Source organism: Neopelma chrysocephalum, unplaced genomic scaffold (genome assembly GCF_003984885.1).
Source record: "Neopelma chrysocephalum unplaced genomic scaffold, ASM398488v2 Primary Assembly neopelma1_78, whole genome shotgun sequence".
Classification (NCBI taxonomy): Eukaryota; Metazoa; Chordata; class Aves; order Passeriformes; family Pipridae; genus Neopelma; species Neopelma chrysocephalum.
Genome location: NW_020897739.1, coordinates 2,355,135 through 2,379,945, shown reverse-complemented (window position 1 = coordinate 2,379,945; position 24,811 = coordinate 2,355,135). Strand labels below are relative to the sequence as shown.

General features: G+C 40.4%; 1 protein-coding gene across 4 annotated transcripts in view; it reads left to right on the top strand.

The window, feature by feature from the left end:
- The first annotated feature begins 197 nt into the window (after nucleotides 1-197).
- PRDM5 (PR/SET domain 5) overlaps nucleotides 198-24,811 on the top strand; it is a 57,593-nt gene continuing 32,979 nt past the window's right edge. For 3 of the 4 annotated variants that reach the window (XM_027689934.1, XM_027689933.1, XM_027689932.1), the window contains exons 1-9: nucleotides 198-409; nucleotides 4,605-4,688; nucleotides 12,178-12,300; nucleotides 16,697-16,880; nucleotides 17,559-17,733; nucleotides 18,859-18,951; nucleotides 19,217-19,338; nucleotides 21,581-21,660; nucleotides 24,400-24,484. In XM_027689934.1, the coding sequence (XP_027545735.1) occupies nucleotides 317-409; nucleotides 4,605-4,688; nucleotides 12,178-12,300; nucleotides 16,697-16,880; nucleotides 17,559-17,733; nucleotides 18,859-18,951; nucleotides 19,217-19,338; nucleotides 21,581-21,660; nucleotides 24,400-24,484 (1,039 nt within the window). In that variant the 5' untranslated portion in view covers nucleotides 198-316. Of the gene's footprint in view, nucleotides 410-871; nucleotides 963-4,604; nucleotides 4,689-12,177; nucleotides 12,301-16,696; nucleotides 16,881-17,558; nucleotides 17,734-18,858; nucleotides 18,952-19,216; nucleotides 19,339-21,580; nucleotides 21,661-24,399; nucleotides 24,485-24,811 lie in introns of those variants that run through there. The other variant, XM_027689935.1, reaches the window with a different exon arrangement.

The following is a 24,811-nucleotide window of genomic DNA, read 5'->3' as shown; positions in this document are numbered from 1 at the left end:
CGCCCTTCCCGGCCCCTCGCGCCCTTCCCGGCCCCTCGCGCCCTTCCTTCCCGGCCCCTCGCGCCGCTCCCGCCACTGCCCCGCCGGGCGCGCGCGCCCCCTGCGGCCGCCCCGCCCCGCCCCGTCCCGCGCGCTGGCCCCTCCCCTCCCCTCAGGCGGCGGGAGAGCCCCGCATCCAGCCCCCTCTTCCTGCCGCCTGCCCCCGCTCGCTCTCGCGCGCGCTTCTCCCGGTGGGATGGAAGTCCCCGGGAATCCTTCTCCTCCTCCTCCTCCTAGCCCGTAAGCAGGCGGCGGGGGCCCCGAGTTCGGTGCAAAAATGCTGGGCATGTACGTGCCGGATAGGTTCGCCCTGAAGTCGTCCCGGGTGCAGGACGGGATGGGGCTCTACACGGCCCGCAGAGTGAAGAAGGTGGGTGATGGCGGGGGAACGGCCTGGCCCGGCCCGGCGGGGAGCGGCTGCCACGTATCACCGGAGAGCGGGGCGGCTTCCCCCGCCCCTCTGCCCCGCTCCAAACTTCGCCTCAGCCGCGCTGTGCCCGCCCGGGCTCCGTCTCCTCACGGGAGGCACCGCCCGCCTTTTCCCCCTCCCCGGTACAAGGAGCCTCCCGGGGTGCTCCCCCCCTCAGGCGGGAAGGGGCGCGGGGGCCAACGGAGGGTTTGCTCTGAGGATCTGAGGATTTTTGTTTGTTTCTTTCTTTTCTTTCCTTTTTTTTTTTTTGTTTTTCTTTTAAGCTTGGTTGTGTTTCTGGCAGAGTTGCGAGGGCAGAGCTCCCCCGGGCGGCACCGCCTCCCTCACGGTCTGCGCTCTGAGGGGGTGCCTGCCTGCCCGCCCACCCCTGTGTCCCCCCCGTCACGGCTCTTACAGCTCGGTGGATGATTTAATTCCTCGTTTCGGGATAATTAACCCGGGCTTGTGAACGACGTGGTGCAGCTGAGCCGCTGGTCTCTCGTGCCCCACCCAGGTGATGCCACTTCACACCTCGTAGCTGAGGTGATCGTGATCACCTGAAATCCCAGCCGTAGGTGTCCAGGTGGCTCGTCAGGACACATCAAGGCATACCCAAAGCTATAAGCCCTGCAGTAGCGTACACTTCTATGTATTTTGCATGTTTTGCTTTCCATCTTTGTTCTGGTTTTGGCTCTGATTCCTTTGCCTAATTTTTCAGTGGTTTCATCAGCAAGCCTTAGACACCATGGGGTTGAGGTCTCTTATTTTTAAGGTGTCCCTGAGTGTTAAGGGAGAATGGAAGGGGAACATTTTTATGACATTTGACTTAATTTTTTTCCACTTAAGTTCTGAACTTTCATTTGAAAGCTTTGGGGATTCACACATGAAAGTTGTACACTACTAACATCTGTTAATCCCTGGACTCTGAAACAGAGTGAAACTCGCGGAAATCAGCATCCCTCCATGTACAGCATACATCTGTCAAGCATATACAAAATATCAATTGCAAATATCAGTTCAGAGGTCAGGGGCTGAGCCTCCTTCCTTTACAGTATTACTGAACCAATAAGAGGTGCGTGGAGTGACAAATAGAGCATTTTCTTACCTGAATTACTCCATATCACTTAAGAGCTCTGTACAGGCAAAGTACGTGTAGTCAGAGTTCTGCCTGCACAACTCTGCCAGGACATCCTGGAAATACTGCAGGGGTGAGGTGTATGGGAGGTGGAATGCAGAAGGTGAAAGCAGGGGTAGTTGCAGGAAGATCTGTTTGTATTAGGAGTGTCTGGTGACAGTGTTTGTTACAGGCTTTGTCCTTTGGCGGTGAATCCATTGTGCTGGGAGCACAGGCCGTTGTGATGTGCAAAGCCCTGATCAGGCTGACTTTGGGCTTTGATGAGCCGAGGAACCAGCTCTCGAGTTGTGAGCGGTGGTGAAAACAGATATTCCTAAAATTGGTTGGAGACCTAAGGCACGGCTGTTGGGAGAAGGGTGGGTGTGTAAGTAACACATAGCCAGGCTGTGTGTTACTCTTTTCCATGGAAAGAAAAATCACATCTGAAGCACTCTCAACACATGCTCCTGTCCAGTAATGAGACACAAGTGCTACACTTGATGGCTGTGATACAGAGTAGCTTATAGCCGTTAAATTCCCTGGAGGTTTGGGATTGGGAAGAGGTGTTGAATGTGACACTTAATTGTGAGGTAAAATCTGTGGTGCTCAGTGCACCGTTTTCTGTCTATTGCTGTCACACAACTGCGGTTGTCTGAACTGAAAGTAAAACACATTTCAGATGATCCTGTAATCAGAAATTGCAGTACCAGCTCTCCAAGTGCTAAGTAGGCCTCTGAAAATTCTGCTATTAGCAAAGTTTTGGTAATAATGCATTCTGAACTGCTGTTGCCTGCCATCTGCTTGTGCACCTTCGGGCGTCATCTTGGGCTTTCAGTTTTTTTATTTGTAAGCATAAAAGGTGGAAACTTTTTGTTTTGTTACCTTAACAAAGGTGTGATTCTTGTGTACCTTCTGTTTTCCAGCTGCTGGCCTTAAGACCCAGAGCCACCAGTTTCATGAGGCTCTTGGTCTAACCATCAGAGAGCCATTGCATTTCCCAGTGTTCTGCTGCCACTGGAACATTAGTCACTGCTGCTTTCTTGGAAGCAACTGTTGAAAATTGCTTTTTCAGCATTGGAATGATGTGCCTTCATATATTCAATCATTTCTGTGGCTGACTTGAGACTGTGTTGTATGCCTCACTTTTATTGATCAGAGAGCAAGTTGAAGTCTTAAATATGTTTTTGGTTAATGTATATTGGCATATGACAACATGTTTATTGACTCGGAATAATGTATATATATATAAATATATATGAAGAAAATGGTTAAAAGGCTAAATGAATAATTGCACTTTTCCCCATGGACCTTTTTGTGTTCCAAAACATCAGGTTTTGTTTTCCCTCTAAATTTGAGAAGCCATAAAAAGTGCTTGGAAATCTGAATCACCTACTGCTCATGTTACATTTACTCTGCATTCAGAGGTGGACATGATGCCTTTTGCTATTGTTTTGAGCTTCTAGAAGGTCTTAAACATATTGCAGTAGAGATTTCTTGTTTGGAATGGCTGGGATGGGAATGTTGTGTGGTGTTTCTTGTTCTTGAGCTGCTGTTGTGCTTCATCCCGGGGGTGCTGTGGGCTTCAGGGATGGGTAAAATGAACACTTTAGGTGCTGTACACACAGACCTGTATTGACCTGTTTTCACCTTCATTGCTGATGAGGTCAGAGAAGGAGGAAGTTTCAGTTTGAGTATTAAATCCCAGGATTTGAAAAGCTGGCAGGGGAGGAACTCTGACATCATTTATTAGCAGAACAATGAGGGTGTTTTGGAAATCAGTGAGAAGGAAGGACATGAAGCCCCATAGTACCAGTTCTTGCTGCCACTGCCCACGTCTGTGAATGCTCTGGGCTCCAGCTGCTGTCTTGTGCTCTTCTTGTCTTTTCACCTTCTGCTTTGCTGTTCTTTGCAATGAACTCTGTGCACATTTAAAAATACTGCCCCTCAGTTCTGTTACCTTGTTCTTCAATGCCAATTTTATTTTCCTTTGTTATTACCTCTTCAGGTTTAATTTTAAATACAAGGTTGTTTTTTTTTTTTTAATTTGATTGGTTGTTTCCAAGAGGAATGGATCTGGAGCTTTTCCATGCCCCTTTTTCTCTTTGCTCTACCTGTAGACACTCTGTAAAAACTAAACGGGAGAGAAAACATGTAGCAGGCTGTTTCTGGGAACATGGAATGTGCCTGGGGGAAGGGATATGCAGATAAGATCAATACTTTTATTAACCAAATAAGGAAACACCAAAGTTGCTTTTTAATATATAGTTATAATCTCTAATGCTTTGAAGTATATAGAGCTTTTGGATCAGAATATGCCTAAGGGAACATGGCATCCTGGATTCCAGGTTGTAGGGCTTGTCACTGCAAATAAGGGCAAGGCAGCATGTGTACTGTGATGTCTGTGAAGGAGAGAACTCCAATACCAAATACTTTTGGAAGAACATATCAATGGATGCCTTCACAGCCAATGTTGTGACTAGCAGGTGGTATAACATTTTAATTTTGTTTATGGAGGCTTGAATTAATTCATAGACACGTGCATGCTCCCTAAATTTTTAAAGGAATCTCTCTGTATGATCAAACCTCAGTTCTGCAGTGTTTTGATTTGGGACACTTCAAAAAGCAGCGTTGCAAATAATCTCAGGAGTAAATCTAATGTAAACTTCATGCTTGCCAAACACTGTGTTTTGGTTGGATGTCTGTTGCAAGGTGCTTCCTGAAAATTTTGTAAGAAATATAAGAAATTTGACTTGGAAATTTCAGCCTTCTTTAAGATAAAGAAAAATGCTGCTTCCCAACGGGAGAATAAGCATGCAGAGGAAAGATGTGGTTTTAGGAGATTCTCCAAGCTGTGAAAAGAATGGGAATGAGCTCGAAGTTGAGCCCTCAAGGATGTGCACCTTCTTGGCATATCGTAGGACAATAAAGGAAAACTGTCCTCTTCTGTTTGAAGCTAAAAATTATTCCTCTGCTGGAGTTTGGTAGTTCACCTTGTTGTTTTTGTCCCCTACTGATTCTTTTTATTGTATAATTATTCCTTAGGGTGAAAAATTTGGCCCCTTTGCAGGGGAGAAGCGAATGCCGCAGGAACTGGATGAGAACACAGACTGCAGGCTCATGTGGGAAGTGAGTAGAGTGACATCATCACACCTGGCAAAAAGTGTTCTCAGAATTAAGTTTTACTGTGACAAATACTTTTTTTCTTTTTCTTTTTTTTCCCCCCTAGCTTAAAGATACTGTTGTGAGATTTTGTACTTTTAAATTACACTGTTTGGGTGGAGGGGGATTGACTTAGTCAAAACTATATAGAAATAGCAAATGATAGTTTCTAATCAATGAAGTGTGGGAAAATTATTTAAAAATGTGAAAAAAAACCAAAAAAATAAAATAATTTCCGCAGAGGAAGCTGTAAATTACTGAGATACTGATTTATGCTGATCAACAGGTGTCAGCTCATGGCTTCCTTCAACTGTTGTAAAACATTTCCTGGTGTGACACTGGTGCTGGGGTTTGACACGTTGTATGAGTGAAGTTTTTAAATTGTAACAACTTCTTATGCAATGAGTAGTTGAGAGATCTTTAACAAAATAAAAACCCGGTGCTGTGGGCAGATAGCTGAAGGCATAATGAGTTTCAGGGCTCTTTTATGCTTTTTTTGTATGTATTAGTCAGGAACAGTAGTTTATACAGTAGTTCTTGTAGTTAGGTCCATAACCCATCCCAGTTCACATTGTACCTGTTTCCCTGAAGTCATAATCTGAGTTTACCACTGGAGGAGATTCCACTAACTGAATAATACACAAAATAATGTTTCCAGCTTGTTATAAACACCTTTTTGGTGCTTCTGTTGTGGCTTTGTAATCTTTCTTTTTCTGCTGTAGTTCTTTGAGCAGAATTTCTTTTTTTTTTCTTCTCCAGCCAAGCAGTTTCTATTGAATACATGTTTAGTCCCCTTTTACACTGAGGAGGGGACTCATTTCTTAAGTTTTCACCTTTCTGTGGTTAGAGGTGGAAGAATGACTGTTATTTTTATGTTGTGTGGCACTGTACGGAAAAAGCTTATGTTTGACATCTGGCTTGAAGCACTCTCAGTGCATTTACCACAAAATACATATTTGTTTGAGAAATCTCTAGCATTAACATCTCTGAGCAGCTTATAAAGAGAGCACAGTACTGATACAGCCTTAGCAGATCTATAAACAGATTCTGTACACTGGAACCAGGAGCAGTGGGAGAATGCTAAAAGCCCATCTCATTAAACCCAAACTCAATACAAATACATCGAGTGGCAAAATATTCCTGGATGAGTGTTAACTCCAGTCTGTGAATCCCTGTTTTCCCCCTTTCTTTTGTCTGTTTTAATGTAGGGGTCTGCCCAAAATACCCTTTTTGAGTAGAAGAAGAGAAGAGATGTGGACAATTTGTTCCCCTTTGGTTATGTACTCAGAGCAACTGTTTTCACCTTGTTTGTTCTCAGCTAAAAAACCCCAACACAATGTGGTTTGATTACAGACGTTTTCTGAGGACAGAACATGTTGATGTGCCCTGGCTCAGTCGTCTCTTCCTGATGTTTCTGCATTTTATATTAAATCAGTAAAATACTTGAGCTAGAAGAAGGTTTATAGAAGATGGTGGGTGGATTATAGCAACCAGGAGTTTGTTGGAAAGCTGTATGATTTTCCAGCTTCCTCATTGCTGATGCTTAAATGAGATTTATCTGTTTCTGTAAGACATAAAATAAAAGGCAAATATATGTATTTACTGATGACACTAATATGACCCTATCGACAGCAAACCAGAAAATGAGCTTTTTATGAGCTGTTCTAAAATCATTTCATAATATCTTCCTGTAACCTAGTTTTGAAAGCCTTGAAAAGATTCCTACATACCAAATTTTATGACTTCCTGAATAATGTTTTAACCCAAGTTGTTCATGTTTACTGAGGTTGGTCTGAACGTGAGCCTTATAATATAATTTAAATCATGCTGGGAGTAGTCTTAAGTTGAAAATTGAGAGCAGGAATGTAGAAAGTAAGATGTTGAGCAGTCCAAGTAGATGGTTATTCCAGAGCCTGTGGGAGGCACGCACAGAAACTGGCCAAGTTTGTGTGTAGTCAGCTGTAGCAAAGATATTAAAAATAACTAATTTGAAGACTATTGGATGAAGGCACACTAAAGCCTGACTTCACAGTCTGTTGGCATTCAAAAAAATGTGTTTTCAGAAAGGACACCTTTAGAAAGAAAGCTGAGGAGGAGAGGCTTTTTGTAAGCCAAGGAAAAAATTCAGCATTGGTGCAATGTTTCTTCTCTTGGGAGGTGATGCCTGGGATCTGGGCTTCAATTTTGTGAAGTATTTGTCTGTGAGGAAGTTCACCACATGCATTTCTAGTTGTGCAGAGTAGTGCTCTGTGATGTGGTCTGTTTTGATCAAGCTTTTCCTTTTTCTCTGGGACCAGCATTGTGAGTTGGCATCTTTAAGACATCACGTTGAGACAGAATTGCACACGTTGTGTTTTCTTTTGGTCTTTGGGAAACCTTGGGACCCAAAACATTTTTTGAGCCCAGTGATTTTGTTAAATAAAGTTCTGAAGATGATGGAATTCCTCTTTAAATTAAATCTAGCAGGATGCTATTGATCTGCCTGTAACGTGTGTTGTTTTGAAGAAATCAAGGGTTTATATTTGCTCATTCAACAGATTCGGGAGGAGTGGGGTGGGCGGGAAGCATCCTTGATCTTACTGTAATCTTTGTAAAGAGTTACAGGCTGAAATGTTGTATTTATGTGTGGTATGAAAGGGAAAACCCCCAAATTTATTATAACCATATAGTTAGGAGTGATAAAAGCCAAGAAAACATCCAAATGGCTTTGTGCTTTTTCTTTCTTACTGTTAAGAAAACATCTCTGTGTTATCCCCCAACTCCTGTGTCATCTCTCAGACTGTTGTGCTACTGAAGGACACAGCCAGTTGCTGGTGATGAGCTGAGAGTTTTGTTCCTGGTCTTATCATCCCACTAACACCTTGATTAAATACTGCTTTGTGTGTGTCTATTAGTACACCTGGCAGAGCCGTTTTAAATTATGTGTGTTTGCTGGAAGAGCAAGTGCTTAAAGGCAAGAAGGAAATAATCTTCAGGTATTAAAAGTTCACAGAAGTTTTTGCTCTGGAGGCTCAGATGTCCCTTTGCAAAGGAAAGATTATTGTCCCTAAGCAGGGAAGTGGCATTCATTTCACTGCTGTTGGATTATGGCAAGCATATACTTCTGGTGATGACTTTGGCAAATGTTAAAACAGGGAGGGCTGGAAAGACTTAGTCCTTCTTCAAATACTCTGACATACAATGAAGAAATGTTGGTCAGGGTTGGATGGAACATAATATGCCATGTAATGCTGAATGTTACATATTTCAGGTTTGGTTTCTGTCTGTCTGCCAAGATCGTGTTTTCTTCATTGTTGTATTAAAACCAAGACGATCAGAAATCACCCTTTCAATGGCAGTTAATGTTTGTGTCTGTATAAGAAAATGAAATGATCTAATGTTTCTAGTACTTAACTCTCATCACTTTTGCGGTGACAATTGGTTTTGGTTAAACAAGCCTGCCTGGAAACTGGTGAAGGCAACAGAAAATCTGCTCTTGGCAGTTTTACATCAGAGCTGTAATGTTTAGGATTGAGGTATAAGAAAGTCAAGCACTTTAAGCTTGGTGTGTTTTGGTGGAATTTTTCTTTTTTTCTTTTTTCTTATTTCTTTGATATCTTGCCTGTAAAATGTGGTTCTGGCACACAAAGGCATTTGCATATAAGACACGAAGTCAAATTATGTCCAGAGTTTCATGATAAAATAAATCTTGATTTGATGAATTCTGTTTTTGCCCTCAAGATGAATGTAATATTAGCAATGTAGTCTTTATTTTTTCTGTATGAAGACTACCTTCCCCGTCGTTGTTCCTCAGATAGTATTTACATGTAAAAATTGTTGGCTTTTAATGTTTTTGGGTGAATCTTTGTTAAATTTTCAGAAATGCTTTTGTTTTTCTCATTTCTTAGGCAAATGATCTGGACTTTCACACGAGTCAGAGCTGCAGGTTTGCATCCGAGAGTTTCAATTTTCTTAAATTAATCCCCACTGACATCAATAGGTGTCCAAAGTAGTTTATTAAATTTGTTTATTTAGCTAAATTTCCATTAAAACTTGTTTTAGTCATCTTTATCCATTCAAATGTATGACTCTGTGTTAATTTTAGTAACTTTTGGAACAGCACCTTAATAATCTTCTGGTTTTAGTGATGAGAAGAATCTATTTCCAAAAGTGACTGGGGCTTTGCCTCCCATCTCCAGTTATGGGATTTATGTGAGATGTTAGGAAGCACCTGTTGATAGGCTGTGCTGTTCACGTTCTACTCTGAGCTTGTTCTGGAAGACCACACATTGTTTCCTCAAGGAGATTTGGGTGTCATTCCAGTGAATGTGAAGTTCATCCCTGCTTATGGAAACTCCACAGAATATTAGCAAGAGCATAGGAGTGAACCTTCTGTACCTTCTGTCTCTGACAAGGTCAGGTCATGTCTTGCACCAGAAGGAGCTTCATTAACGTGAAAAACTGTATTTTGGCTGAAGGAAAATGTCACATTTTGTCTATGTCCCAGGACTTCTTAGTGAATAAGGAAATCACCAGTTGCTGCCTCAGGTTTCTTTTGCAAGTGTTGTTTTAATACTTTCTCCAGCAATGTTAAAATGTGAGTTTGTACTCTGCAGTGAGCTCTGTGATGGGAGTCTGAAACTGAGGATGCAGAAGTATTGCATCTATCTGTTTTATTCTGTAACAGTAAAAAACATGTTTGCAGCTCATCAAAAAAAATGCAATGCAGAACACAGTACGTTTCTTTACATGATTATTTGATGAACATAGGTTTTTCTATTTATAAATGTTTAGAAAATGGTTTCCAGAAAGCAGGCAGTGTGTTTACTGCCTTCAGCAAAGATAACCATCTGCTTACTTGCAGTGAAGTTTTGGTTTTCCTTTCTTGCCTTGCCAGGTGTGCATGACAGAGCTTTTGCAATTTTGGAGTAGCACACGTGACAGCTTGGGATGTGTCTTGGAAATGTGGGGATAATTTCATATATGGGGTTTGTTAATTGGCTTAATTCATCTTACTGTGAAGACATTTGAGCGAGTTAGTTCAGTGACACCTTTGTGTTGATTCTCAGGATGATAATTCTTAGGCATCTCCATTTGAGGTGCTCTTGTGTCTGGTGCATGCTTTGGATATCTGTGTGCATTTCAGGTGTTTTAAATACAAAGTTTGCGATTCACTGCCATGGTATTCAAAGACCAGTTGTTCATTTAGGAAACTCTCTGTCCATGCAACCACGAAAGGAGTGGTAAATGTCACCAGTGTAGTCCACGTTAAGTATGGAGCTTTTACTGTTTTTCTTGACTTTTCATCCTCCCATCTGTGTATTTAATGCAGCGTTATTTCTTTATGAGGTGAAAAAAGCGGTAGAAAATATAGAATGTTTTTAAGGGATTTACTGTATTCTTTTTTCAATAGTTTCCTTATGTGCTAAGGCTTTGCTTTATGTTTTACATCTCTTTATGGATTGGCAGGGACTGAGAAAGCATAACTGAGATCACTGTGTATCACTGGAGTGAATATAAATTATTCTTACGTAATTTAAGGATCAAGCAAATGAAGAACTGGTGAAAAGGTGGATAGTGTAACATAGGGTTTTTATAATGGGACCTGAATTGCTTCTCTTTCCAGCTCAAGATCTGATGGAAGCCTTTACAGGGCCTACGTGGTGGGCTTCTATAGCCCATACTTTGGTAGCCAAATCACAAAGCCATTGGCTTTACTTTATTGCTCATCAGTGGTCACCCTTGTCATGGATTTCCTGTGTGGAACTGGATGATTATTACAGTGTTACAGAACGGTTTGGGTTGGAAGGGACCTTAAAGGTCATCTTTGCCATGGGCAGAAGTGCCACTCACTAAATCAGGTTGCTCAGGGCCCCATCCAATCTGGCCTTGAACAGTTCCAGGAATGGGGCATCCATAAGTTCTCTGGAAAACCCATTGCAGTGCTCAGTGTTAGATAATATTGTTCCCAGGTGCACTAAAGTATGTACATTTGACACTTTCCATGGTGGTTAATCTACATGTTTGAAAGTCAAAGAGCTTTTAAAGTTTGAAATGCTGGCGCTTTTCCACGATGTGTCCTTTTTAAGGTGTGATGTTTTCCTTTGGAAGAAGAGTAATAAATTTGGACGACTTATTTGTTTGCAGAAACTACAGTAGGGTTTTTGGTTTGCTTTAAATCTGAGAACAACATGCTGTCACCAGCTATTATTGTAAGGGAATACAGTTTTTCCTTCCTGATGATATCCTACATGTTTAGGTAATTGAAGCAGTCCTACTGAAGGAATATGATATTGAATCTATTAGAAACAAATATAGCAAGAATGTGAGTCATTTAAAAACAAAGCCATGAGGACAATCTAATTTTGATCTTACATAGCCGAATTCCCTGGCTCTTAAGAAATATGTGCATTGGATACTTCTTGTTGACAGATGAAAAGGAAAATACGTTCATTATATAAATTAATCACATGGAATAGTAGTGTGGCTATATGACCTTTTAGCACACCTCTTTATCATCTGTATCAGTGGAGATTCAAGTGATTTATTATTTAAAATTAAACAAATTTTCTTGGCAGTGACAAATGTGTTTTTTCAGCAGTATGTCTTTGTGTTTCAAGGGTGAAGAATGACTTGGTTAGTATTAAGTTTTTATTTCTATTATCTTCATTTTTTCAATGTAAGCTGGAACTTTGCCACAATCATAGAAATTATATGGATCTGTAACTGTAGCCAAAAGCTCTGGATTCATCCATGTCTGTATCTTTTGTGCACAACTCTTTTTTTTTAAGATGGCTTTTTCACTTAGTGGGCAAAACCTGACACCTGAACATGTCCTCTAGTGAATAACTCACAGCCCTTCACCTACATAGGATACTAATTTATTTACTGAAATTATCTCCTATTCTAATAAAATTTCAGCCAAGCACGGTTTAAGACTGACTGCTGTTCATTGGGGCTACATATTTTAAATTCTTTTAGTGATGCCCATATAAAAGATATTCAAGTGACCTGTAAAATAGGATATATGGAATGAATAAATATTGATCCTTGATCTGAAGGTGGATCTCCATCCAAGGGCAAGATGGATTTTTGCCCTTGCTAAAGGAACCTCTCAGGTTGTATTGGTTTCTGGCAAGATCCTAAAGAATAAGGGGGGACTGGAAGGAACAAGGAGAGAGGAAAAAATAACCTGAGCACCAGTGATGAAGCTTTCAGACTGGGGAGGCTCAGGCAGAATACTTGTTTACTAAAGGAAAGTGTAGGAAAAGAGAGGGGGAGCTCAATAAAGTTGCTAAATTTGAGTTGCCCCCCCTATTCTGAGGTGAATAAATATATTTACAGGAAAAGATGAATGAGCACCACAGCTGTGCTACTTGTTGAATGCAAGATTCACTTGCTGAGTGCTTTATAATGGTGTGTGTTTGGTAAAGAGTTTTAAATTTACTTCTTTTTTTTTTGGTGTGTAATGTTGCAGGTTCGTGGTAACAAAGGCGAGGTCCTTTATATCCTGGATGCGAGCAATCCACGCCATTCCAACTGGCTGCGCTTTGTCCATGAGGCTCCATCCCAGGAACAGAAGAACCTGGCAGCCATCCAGGTAGATTTGGTGGATTCCTGCCATTTGCCTCCTGTTCTTGATTTACTAATTTGATCTCCTCTTGGGTCTTTATGTCTTGCAATAAAATTCTAAGATCTGAGAGAAGTAGCAAACTGCTTTCCTGTTCCTACCCTTCTTTTTAGAACTGAACTCTTGTGCTTAAGTATAATACCCTAAATAAGATTGATATGATGAAAGAATCTGATTGAGTCTGATTAGAATCTGATATTATTTGAAAGGTTTATATTAATCCACTCTGATGAAATTGCACTGAATCGCTTACATGAACCGTTTCTCCTGATTTGAAGTGAACAGTGTACATAAAAGTAATTTCCAGAGTAGTTAACTCACAACTGTAACAACAGTTTAATTTTCTCACTACTGTAAAGTTAAGCTTTTGCCTAGATGTGGTTGCTTTATTGGCATTGTGGAAACTAAAAAGATAACTATATACCTGGTTGAGTGAGGACTAATTATTTAGGTGCCTACTTGTGTTCTGGGCTAAACTCAGGTATGGATTTAGGTGTGTGAAAAGCAGAATCATGCATTTGGCTTGTAGTTTAAAATTTAATATAAAAGTGAGACAGGTTTGAAAGGAAGTATGATGCTTAAAATATTTCAGTAGAAAACAGAGAATCGAAGGATCTGATTATCTGATAGGACGATCATGTTGTACTTGAGGATAAATTAACAAAAAATCATTTTGTAGTCTTTGCTGTTGATCTGAACCTACCCACTTTATTTTTGCATTTTTGTGGTTGTCATTTGCAGCACTACTCTGTGGTAACGAGTTCCACTGTTGTAATTACAAATTATGTTGAAGTATACTTCGGTTTTTCTTCTAGAACCTCCTTCGTTTCCCTTGATACTCTAGTCCTTGTATACCAATGACTAGTAGCTTTATCACTCATCCATGAGGAGTCTCAGGCCCTCTCAGTGATTAGCACCTCATGAGTGCAGAGGCAGTGACAGCAAGTGCTAAGTCAGGTTCACAAGAGGGAGCAGTGTGACCAATTCATGGTCACTATTGTATTTCCAATAAAACACTCCGTAAAATGACCTCAACTTCGCAATAGTTATTTTAGTGGAATATCCAGTGTGTACCTGTGGGTTTCTTGGTAAGGAAAGGGACCCCAGCAGCACCTCTGCAAAGCCCATCTTGCTTCACTGGCTCCCCCAGGGGCATCTGAGTGCTCTCCATCTTGGAAAGGCATTGTTATTCTGATCACATCTTTCCTAATACTGCATGCAGGACCTTACCTGTGCTCGAGGTTTTGTCTTCTGCCTTGGCCTCCAAGAACTCATCTCCACGCATTTCCTGGATTGTGGTTTCTGCCCTCACAGACATTGCCAATATTGGTTTTACTCTGGCAAACACAGCAACCTGGAGCTGCAGGCAAAGACCAGGAAAGGGAGTGGGCTTGTTTGGGGAGGTAGCAAAGGAGAACTGGCACAACAGGTGGGCTGAAGAGCTGGTTTGGTGCTAGGAAATTGGAGATAGAGGGAAGTCAGGTAACTTTTAAAGGAGTGGTTGTGGGCACAAGGAAACTGGGTAAGGATTAAGAAGGCTGAGTTGGAGCCAGCTGGTCAAGCTCAGAAGGATGTAAAAGCCCTGCACTCCCTCAGGTGACAAAAGACTATGTGCTACTTCCTCCTGCTGTGTTTTAAGCTTTCAGAAGTGATGACATATTGGTGATGACACTTTTGGGTGAAGGTGTGATGGGCTGTCAGTGACCTCATGTTCCCTCTCAGCCTCCCCTCTTCCAAAGCACATGTGAAGGTGTGCAGCTGTATGGAAAAGCCAAGAATCTGCATGGGAGAGGTACCTGGAGTGGAGCAAAAGTGAGATAACAAGAGAACTGTATTTGCTGGGAAGGTCAGTGAGGCTTGCAGTGTAAAAGATGACAGTGAAGGCAGGGTGGGAGAGAAACAAAGTTGAACAATAAACCAGGAATTGCCTGAAGGGAGGTTGTGGTGCCACCATGACCAGCACTTGGAGTTTTCCCCAAGGACTGTTGTTGCCTGCTGCAGGTGGACATTGTTAGGAAAACAGCCTGAGTGGTCTAAGCAGATGGGCAGGTGGAACAACTGCAGGTGTGTTCTTGGAAACGGGAGGATTATTAAAATTGTTCCAGAGATTTCTTACTATGTTTACTGTGCTTGCATGCACGTAGATTAATGTGCTTCATGCACGTGCTGCTGGATAGGAGAGAGAGACATAATTCTTTTGTGGTTTCTGGAGAACTTCCATTGGTTTCACTGGAAATGCTGCCTTGAGGAGCTACTACAGCGTGGGTGTATCTTGATTAATTAGTGCTCTGAATACCTGGCTATTAGCATTTGTTTGGCTGGAGAAGCCAGACAAATTAACCCTGGAGGACAAATGAGTTTGGATTGGGCTGGCACCAAGGCCTTTCAATGCAATTGCAACCAAGAGCACTCAGGTGTTGACAGTTCTCAGTACTTCTACCATTAATCTTTTTCCTAACCAAAAGTACACAAATGGGAAAGAACCAGGATGTTTTTAGACACAGAGCTGTGAAATAAGCCCCAGATGCATGCAGAGAAAGTGCAGAGATGGTGAGGATGCAGCAGTATCGATAAGAGCTTGGTTGTTGGGGTTCATGCCTCTGCTCTGTGTTAACCTGAATAATTAGTTCTGGTTGCTGTTTTCCCTGATTTACTGTATGGTGTAAGGTGTGTCATGTGATCTAATTGAAAGGTGTGCTATTTGGTTCTTTAATGAGTTAAGTTTGGGAGTTTATTTCTGCCTGGGATACATGGCTTTTCCTTTGTTTCTTTCAATTCTCAAAATTTTTAATTTTTAAAGTTGTTTTTTGCAAGCCAGTAATGGGTATGTGCTCCCCTTCATACGGTTGTGTTGCTCTTAGAATAAGGTTATCCTAAACAGTGATGTATTGGAGGTTTACCCCAGTGATTTTATCCTGTGTAAGTGGAAACTGAGTGTAGAAAGACCTTTAACTTTTCCTCATGTCAAGAGTTTCAGTATGTGATTTGTTTTGAGTTTAGACTGCAGTAAATTAAAGGTCTCTGCAGCTTGACAGAGACATATGAAAACCAGCAACTTATAGCTGTGTGCAGAAGTTTGGTTGGGATGCTGATGGATATCTGGACTGCAGAACAGATCTTGAGGGAAAAAAAGCATCATTTTCTTTGTTTTCCAATGCTGCTGTTGAGATAAGGACAGAAAAGTGGTGCATCCTTGAAAGCAGCAGCTCTATCAGGTCTGCTGAATTAAGGAGGTTTCACTCTTGTGTGACAATATCTTGTGTAATATATACCAGACCTTCTACAGCTCGAGGAATGCTACATCCCTGTTGGCAGTTTGAATTAATCTTAGTATATTACAAAAATTAAAAATCATTATCTTGTCGTCCTTGTTCAGGGAAGCTTGATACAAAATATATGGCCGGGTGCAGTGGAAAGAAGCTTCAGTTAACTTGGCTGGATGTTAATCAGATAAGCTTTAAGATTTGTGATAGAACTTGGGAATCTTTGCTGCATAACAATGAGTCTCCTGCAGCATTTTGGGTTGTACCTAAAGCAGTTGGTTCACATATGGCAAAAAGAAAAGGCATCTCTGAGTATCACTTTAGAAGACAGATGGTTTTGCTATAGATTTCCCCCCCCCTTACCCCCCACTGTGCCAACCTTGGGTATTTTAATTAAATATTGTCAAAGACTAAAGTTGTCAGTTCGTGTGTCTGTTTGGAAGCTTGTTTAGTCACTGTCGAGGTTTTGGAGCTTATTGTTATGTAGTTTGTCCTGTCTTGCAGAATGTGGGCTGGATCTCTTGGCTGATTTAAACCAGCAGAGGGTTTACAGTGCATTTTCCAGATTTGCCTGCTCACTTGGTAGTGGAGACAACTGAACTGAGCAGGGTTGAAAGCCTGCTGGAGAAGGCTGGGAATCTTGAGGAAGAGAGAAGATAACACTGTGTAAACATGCTGCCAAAAGCTGTGTTAGAATTGATGCAGTCAACTGGGGACAGAGCTAAAGCTGTGTTAATTATCTACATTTTGCTATTTTTCTAATGCTCAAATATTTCATTTTCAAACTCTGAAGTTCCTGTCAAGCAGAGTGTGGCAGGAGAGGACTTTAGCACTATCTTCGCTTTGGTCTAAACTACAGTGCCTAATGGAAAAGCCTCCCAGGTGAGGCAGGGGAATATTTCCCAAATACCAGAATAGTCATGCATTTCATCCATGTAGCCATGCTGGTAAAGAAGACTTAGAAAAGGCTGTTGTAGCACTGTGCTCCCTGAGGAATGCAACCAACCCTTCCGTAGTTGAGGGCTGATATTAGTTCAGTGTCCCATACTTGTCTCTGGATTTTTCTTTTTCTGAGTTAACTATTTATTGCTTGTTTGAAACAGGAAGGGGAAAATATTTTCTACTTGGCTGTGGAAGATATTGAAACAGACACAGAACTTCTGATTGGGTACTTGGACAGTGACATGGAAGAAGAGGAAGAGGAGGAGGAAGAGGTAACCGTTATCCAGGAAGTTGAAGACAGTGGCAACAATAAAGAAATGCAACCAGCTGGTGAAAAAATTCCAGGTGAGCAAGATGTAGAAAATAGGTTGACTTGAGAGCTGAAAACAGTAACAAAGGAGAAAGAGAACTTTGACTGCATAGGACTGGGGAACTGAAAGATTTCTTGGGTTTTGTCTGAGTTCTTGTATGACTTATCTCTTTAGTTTGACTTGAGATTCTTTTCTGCCTAATAAGAAGAGTAATGAGTGAACCTAGATGTCATAAGTAGTAACTATTAATTTTTCAACTAAAGACAGAGCTTGTTTCACCTGACACAGCCTTATGAAAGCTAAGTTTTTGCTCTGGGGGGGTTACTTTCCTTCTTGCTTCTATGGGAGAGAAATAAACCTTTTCATAAAGCTGTTCAGCCAATCCTAAAGGTGAGATGTCTAAGCAAAGGAAGGTGACCTGAGCTCTTGGGGGAATTCTCAGCATCTCTGTCCGAGTAGCCACAACCTGCATGACTCATTGGGGCCAACAGCCAAAGTCACACCCAGCTTAATACTTTGCCTCCATTTGCAGTAATGCTGATGGTAATCCACTCAAGATTGGCTGTTTATAATCCATTCAGAGACAGTGTCTTTTGGGAGTTTCAGGATGCCATTTTGCATCGTCTGTTTCTGGCAGAAAATCTCTCTTAATGTAACCAAAATATTGCCTGAAAACTTCTTCTTTCCACTGGTTTTGCCTCCAACTGTGCAGATCCCCTCACCTGTAAAGAGGACCATGCGTGCCCACACTGTGAATCCAGTTTTGCCAGCCAGGAGATTCTAGCTGAACATCTGCAGACTTTGCACCAGAAGCCCAGTGAGGAAAAGGAATTTAAGTGCCGAAATTGTGGAAAGAAATTCCCTGTTAAACAAGCTCTACAAAGACAGTGAGTAGAAACAGGAGTGTTTTTTCAGAGATCATTTCAATTGATTTCATTCAGTTATTTATTTCTTTGACCTAATCACAGTTTAAGCTTTCATTTTTATGCTTCTGTGTTTGTACCCTTACTCTACGTTAGCCTTTTAATATGTTAATTTCTCATATTTGTGGGAGACTTCAATTTGAAAGGTAAAAATGTCGCTAAATTTTTATGTTTAAACATCATACACTGTAGACCAGATCAGAGCTGCAGTTTGGTGCAAAACTCCTGGTCTACATCAGTAGAATACTTAGCAGTTTAGGAGGTGTAATTTTTAAGCTGTGGATGTTGGTACAGAATTAAAGAAAGATTTAGAAGAAAAAAAACCCCAACTTTGGGTGACAGAAAGAAACCAAATAGAAAGATGAAAGATGTGAGATTTAATAGCACCTCTTTATTGTCTTTGAGAGTGTAAATATGCAGTTTTGTCACTAAAGTCCTACACCTTACAATTTTACTTCTGTACAGAAATGTAACTTTTTTGTCTCTTGTTGTTTATATATATAATTTTTATTGCAATTAAATAGATATATTTTAATTTACATTTAATTACAGATGGTGCATTAGGTGTTTAAGTGATCATAGATAGTATGATTAATCTAACTCTTGTATTGGAAAGAAACACATTGCATAGGATGCACTTAAGGCTGCTCTTGTAATAAATTGATCTTTTTTACATCTGAATGATGTTCGTGTTCCTAGAGCTGGCAGCATTATGTGAGATCTGTGTTCTTTCATGGAAATAAATAAAATTGCATAGCAGAGAAGTATTTGGTGGAGGCAATTAAATATTTTCATTTGAACTTAGCCATGTTCCCTGCAGTCTATAGTAGAAGTTGGGTGTGTGCTGTGTATTTGCATCAAGCCAGGTGTAAGATTAATCCATGTGAGGGAACAGCAGTATGATCCTGACTCTTGCTGTTCATGCCTTTGATTAGTCCCACTAAATTCCAGGAGACTTCACACATGAGATAGATTCCTCACCTACTTGAAAATTTGTAGAGGTGCATATATATGTTTCTAGCTATTGCAAGGCTGTGTAAGTTGTAGAATGCCCCCCTTACTCTCTTTCTTCTTTTATTTGTCTTTTAGTGTCCTGCAGTGCACAGAGAACATCAGCCCAGGAGACTCCTCCAGAAGCTTTCAGTGCTCTGTTTGCAATACTGCCTTCAGCTCAGAATCGAGGTTTTGTGTCCCAGTTACTGGACTGCTGTCATAGCATTGCTGGGCTCCCTTTGCATGTTCTCTTTCCAGCTTGTTAGTGTGTGGGAATCCTAACAGGGACAGGAGTCAAATGCTTTCCTTCCTCTCTGCTGTAAGTAATGCATGAGGTGGCCTTGGAACTCTGCAGTGCAGCATGTGTTCAGCTCAGAGTACTTGCTGTGTGTCTGGTTTCTGGAGATACTGCTCCATGTGGTGGTTTTTTTCCTTTATTTGTAATTCCATATAGCTATGAGCAGCACAAGGAGGCGTGCAGAGGGGATGCCAGGTTCATCTGCAAGGCAGAAAGCTGTGGAAAGAGGTTCAAGAGTAAGGATGCCCTGAAAAAGCACAAAGAAAATGTCCACAGTGGTAAGAAAGAGCTTAATGCTTCTGCAGAGAAAACCCCCTCTAACGTGTCCCTACCCTAAAATTTGCAAATCAGAGTAAACATTGTCTTTGGTTTCTTTTTTTAATGGATTCATTTGTATCAAAATGAAAATTAAGAAGTAACTAATTGCAGGAGTAACTATTCCTCCTCCCCCTGGGAGAAATTACTGTAAAGCAGATGAATCATTAGTCTCCTGCAGAAAATGTAATAGGCATCTTGGGAAGCTTAAGCCAGGCAAAGGATAGATGGAGCAAAATGTTTCAGTAGTGAGGAAAATCAACCCCTTTTGACACAGCACAAACTGCTCCAGGAAGTGGTGAGTTCTTGATTTTTTTGGTATTTTCAGGACACAATGGGATGTCTTTCTGGAAGACATGCTTCCCAAATGATTAGGCTTGATGAGGGTGTTGCATAAAATTCTGTAGCCTCCATTGTGCAAGAAACCAGACCAGACAATTCACTGGTCCTCCTAAGCTCTGGTGGTTTTATATCTGTGCACTGCAAATCAATAGTTTTCAATCAAACTTGATTATCTCTTTTTTTTTTTCCATGAAAAGGCAGAATACTGCTTTCAGGTCCACAGTGCAGATCTCAGTTCTGGCATTCTGCTCTCTGCATGTCCCATCTCCATGTCAGTGGAAAATCCCTACTGTGGGGACAGCAGAATTCCAGAGTGCCCAGAAAAGTTGTGCATATTTAGTTGATGATGGCACCACTGAGATGCATTTTAAGATTTTCATTATGTGAAATTGCTTTCTCCTGACAAACCCTTGCATAATCATACAAAAAATACCTTCCATAATCATTCTTATAAAAGGTTATCTCCTTTTTTCAGTATCAGTAAGAATTTTTTTCATCCATGAGCACTGTTACATTCAGGCTTAGCTTTGGTCAGTTATGTAGTACTATATGAATTTCACCCTTTTCTTGAATCACTCCAGACATGACTGAGAGCAGATACCTGGAGGATATTTTTGCACTGCCCACACAATGAGCAGAGCTTTTATTTTACCCCTTGGGAGTTGTAGAAGTCACAAGTGGTGTTGGTGAAGGAAGGAAAAGAACCTGCTGCTGCTGAGGGACACTTCTAGAATTCCTTCCTGCCTTGTGTTCCCTGGAGCCAAGGGAAAGTATGAAGGGATTGTTGTGTGTTCCTTGTTTTGCAAAGCTATGAACAGATACTCCCTGCCTACCTCCCTTTCCTCTGAAAAGGTCTCATTAACGTCCTTGTGAGTTGAAGGCCTAAGTGTATTACTGTGTTATGTGTGTATTTGCATATATAAATGCTTGTCATAAGTCTTATAACAGCAAATGCATTTGTGAGATCTGATGCTTCTCTTATACTACACATTTAATTATTGAACCAATGGATGGACAGGGTGCTTTGTAGTAAGAAGAATCAACATAATAGGAATTCTTCCTCTTTGGTCTGTGTCCATTCTTTTTAGTGTTCAGTGTAGCATGAACATGTTTTACATAAGCTAGGAACTATCCTGCATGGGCATGTAATTATAAACAAAGAATTAGGTTTATAGTGGCTTTTTCTCGTAGTAAAATGGCTTTGTGGGTTACTAAAATGAATTTCTAAAGGTAAGTAATAGATAAAACCAATTAAGTGGTCTGTCACTTTTTCAAAGAGCTGTGAAAAGGGAAAGAAAATGCATCTGGTATCTGACCTGTAGCTGGTTTGTAATTTACATTTTAGATGAGATTTGAATTCGTGATCTGGTGCCAATAGGATTTCCCTGTTTTGTTCATTTAAAGACCACTAATGAGATATTATTTTACATAGTAGGATGCTTAATGCTTTCTAAATAAACAAGGATGGGAAATGGTGGCTTTGACTTCAGTTTGGGATATTTTTTGTCATTGCTGCACTAAGTCCTGTATTGACTTTGGAAAAAATGAACTGTTCAGTTATGCAGTGAGTTGTTCCTAGATGTGAATTGTGCTCTTCATATGGGATTGGTGAGGTATGATAACATCTATTTGAAGGGTTTTTTTCTTTATTGTTCTAGTTTTCTTGATTTACATTCCATCAGTAACTGGTTTGTTGGACACCCACAGAGAACTCCTGATACGGAACACTTTGAAGATGGGCGACAAATGTGAAAATCTTATGTCAGTCCAATGACCTGTGAAAAGTCACAGGCTCAGTGGAAATATTTAGGTTCTTTCTTAGCACTTCCTTTTTAAGACGGTGGTATTTTGTTTCTGTTTCAGGAAATTCGAGGAAGAAGCTGATGTGTTCAGTGTGCAATAAGAAATGTTCCTCAGCAACAAATCTCCAAGAGCATCGAAAGGTCAGTGAGATGAAGGCTGACTCACAGCAGGCATTGACTTCCCTGAGCTGCGAGGCTGTGCTGCTCAGGTCACTTGAAAGCTGCTGTAATGCAAGCCTTTGGGTAATCTTCCACAGTTACAAACCCAGCAGATTATAGTGGGGGTGCTTATTTTTGTAATCGCACTTGGTTAAACCAAAAATCTTCCTAAAGTTTTAGTGCATCTTTTACCCAATGGAAGTATGTTTGTGCTTGTATCATTTATGCATCCCAGCATTAAGTCAGAGCTGCCCACTGTTCTTCAGCATTCTTAAACACTAAGCTCAATCTAAAGTGTGTTATGTAATGACAGCATACAGAGACCATAAAATAGATTCATAAGCCTTCAGTTTTTGTGTAGAATGCAGTCATTGCTTTCTGACATACCACTAAGGTGTTATTTGTATTGGAGTTACACAGTAGTAAAAGAAATGTCTTCCTCAAACCCAAATTTTTAATGTCTTTTTGTTTATGCACATAATCTTTTATAAGCAGAACAGGAGGGGTTAACAGTTCGAAAAGCATCTATTGGAAGTAAGGGTGTTCAGAAATACAGATGGACTATGAATATGAGATTCTGAAGCCATTATACCCAAAGGAAGTCCCTGCAAGATTAATTTGATAAATCACTAAAACCCAGGAGATTCTGTTTTTGCAAAAAGCTGCATTGTACTGTTTATCAGATTAACTGTAAGTCTTTAATAATGCCCTGGTTATAACCTGAATCCATTGAGGATATAGATGATATCAATTAAAATATGTTGTTGCAAAGGAAATGGTGAGGCCCCTCCTTTTAAATTTGTTTTTTTTCCCTGCTTGTGTTACTTGTCCTTTCTTGTCTAACTTTGTTACTCCTCAGATCAAATCATGGTGTGCCTTGCCACACATGTAATGAAAAGCTTTATGCATAGGTGTACCTTTCACACGTCGGGCCCTGAAAATGCAGAATATCCTGGTCAGTGTGTCCATTTTATTAAAATGTTTGCTCTGTTTCAGTAGTTGTAATTCTGTGCAGACACTGTCACGCACACTAACAAGCTTCTCAAATAGCATTGGACATGTCAGTTGAGCATTTCTTCTTAAGAATCACCATGAAGATTTTGTGCATCAAACTTTTTCTCTTTTTAAATATCCAGAAAATAGATATTCCAGGTTCACTCACATCAGGTAGTGAAGGAGATTGCACATAGTAGGGCTCATGCTTGTCTGTCTGCTTGAATTACTTTGCTTTTGTGGGAAGTGGGGCAGGATCATCATTGCCAGAAATATTTATACAGGCAATAAAAAAAGTAAGAAACCAATAGGTGAAACTGGGAGAAAGATGATTTTTTTTTTCCCCACACATTTCCTGTCAATGTAAAGAACTAAAAGCAGAGAATAGAAAGGTAAAGTGTAACAAAAAATCGGCCCAAACAACAGAAAGAGATAAATGTGCCAAACACAGAGAAAGGAGGTGAAGAGGATGGCTGTAGGGGATTCACATATGTTTACTTTCTGAAGACAATTTGTATGTAGCTTTTATGTCATCTTTGATTTCAACTCATTTTTAGCTTCGTGTGTCTTGTGCCTTGCTTGTGTCTTAAATGTCCAAAGATCTTCCTTAGCCATGCGCAATTAAACTTTGCTGTCATCACCTTCTGTCCCTTAATCTTACCTTCTCGTTTTCCAGACTGTTGCTTGTTACACATTAATTTTTGGTGTAATGCCTTTCTTTTTTTAAATTCAAGGAAATGTAGGCCTGTGTATGTCCACTGGTTCTCTTTTGTCTTATCCTCCAATTGTACATTACTCTGTTCTATCTGATATTTACAGTAGTCCATGGTTTGGGCTGTTAAGTGATATGATAGTATAAACAAAATTAAATTCCCAGCAACACAGCTCAGGAAATGCTGCACAGGAGCTTACAGAAAACTGGGTAATAGCATGAACAAGTTTGTGGTAGAACAAATAAAACACCATCTGAACTGTATTCTGAGACTTAAGTTCTGAAGTTTGAGTAAAATGTAAAGTTCAATTGCTCAACAATGATAATAATGAGCAAGGAAGCAAGAGGGGGACTTTTAATCTTCACTGATGCAGATTCTTGCTAAAGGATTCCTTTCAATATAAGGGTCTCATGTTTTGGAATTTGAATTGCTCACGGGAACTTAAACTTGGAAGTGAGCACATATATGGGAGTAGCCCAACATTTAGTCCTTGATGACCTTATGTGCTGCAGTGTTGAAAATACTGCATTTACAGTTTGAGACACTGCTGCCCCTCCACTGTCTTGTATCTAAAAGCTTTTAAGAGAAACAAGCCTGCAAGAGTCTGATAGTTCTTGTGTTTTAAAATTCATACAGAAGCTACGAAGTGGTTTCTGTGTTGTTTTTGCCAATAAGATTAGAAGGAAGTGTTCTGAGAAGTTATTCTACATCTTTTTTTTATGCTTTCCTAATAATGGTATTTTGAAAGGATCTGATAGTTAGAAACACAGGTTATGAAAATTTGCAGCATTGTTGTAGTGATAATTTTTTGTTTGCAATTATGAATTTTTATTTTTTGGGAGATGATGTTTTTCACCAAGGGACCAGCAAAGGGGAAATCACAGAATATTTATGAGAATTAATATGGCAACTGGCTAATAAATAGTTACAGTTTGTTAGGGAATTTCTGTATATGTAAGATGCATGATCTTGTTTGAGGCATGCATTTAATTATTGTTAAACACTCATTTTGCAGGTCCACGAGATCTTTGAGTGTCAGGAATGTGACAAGAAATTTATTTCGGCAAATCAGTTAAAACGCCACATGATAACTCACTCAGGTAATGTACAAAAATAACTCAAACCCGTGGATATGTACTTAATATATATTGAATTTTACCTGAGCTAGTTTCTATAGAAGGCTTGATGAAATCTACATTGTGCTGAGCTGGTCCATCAAATCTCAGGTTCCAAAGAAACCATCTAAGCTATCCTATCTAAGCCTTTTAAAAATCCAGGTGTAATGCTGTATTCTTCTCCCTATTGCTGCTTTGTCAAGCTGTTTTGTTGTGCCAGCTGGGGTAGATGAGGACAGCGAGCTGGGATGGGGCAAAAGGTGGTTACGTGGCATAGAGAGGAGGGGAAAAACCAGATAGTGAAGAAGGTGG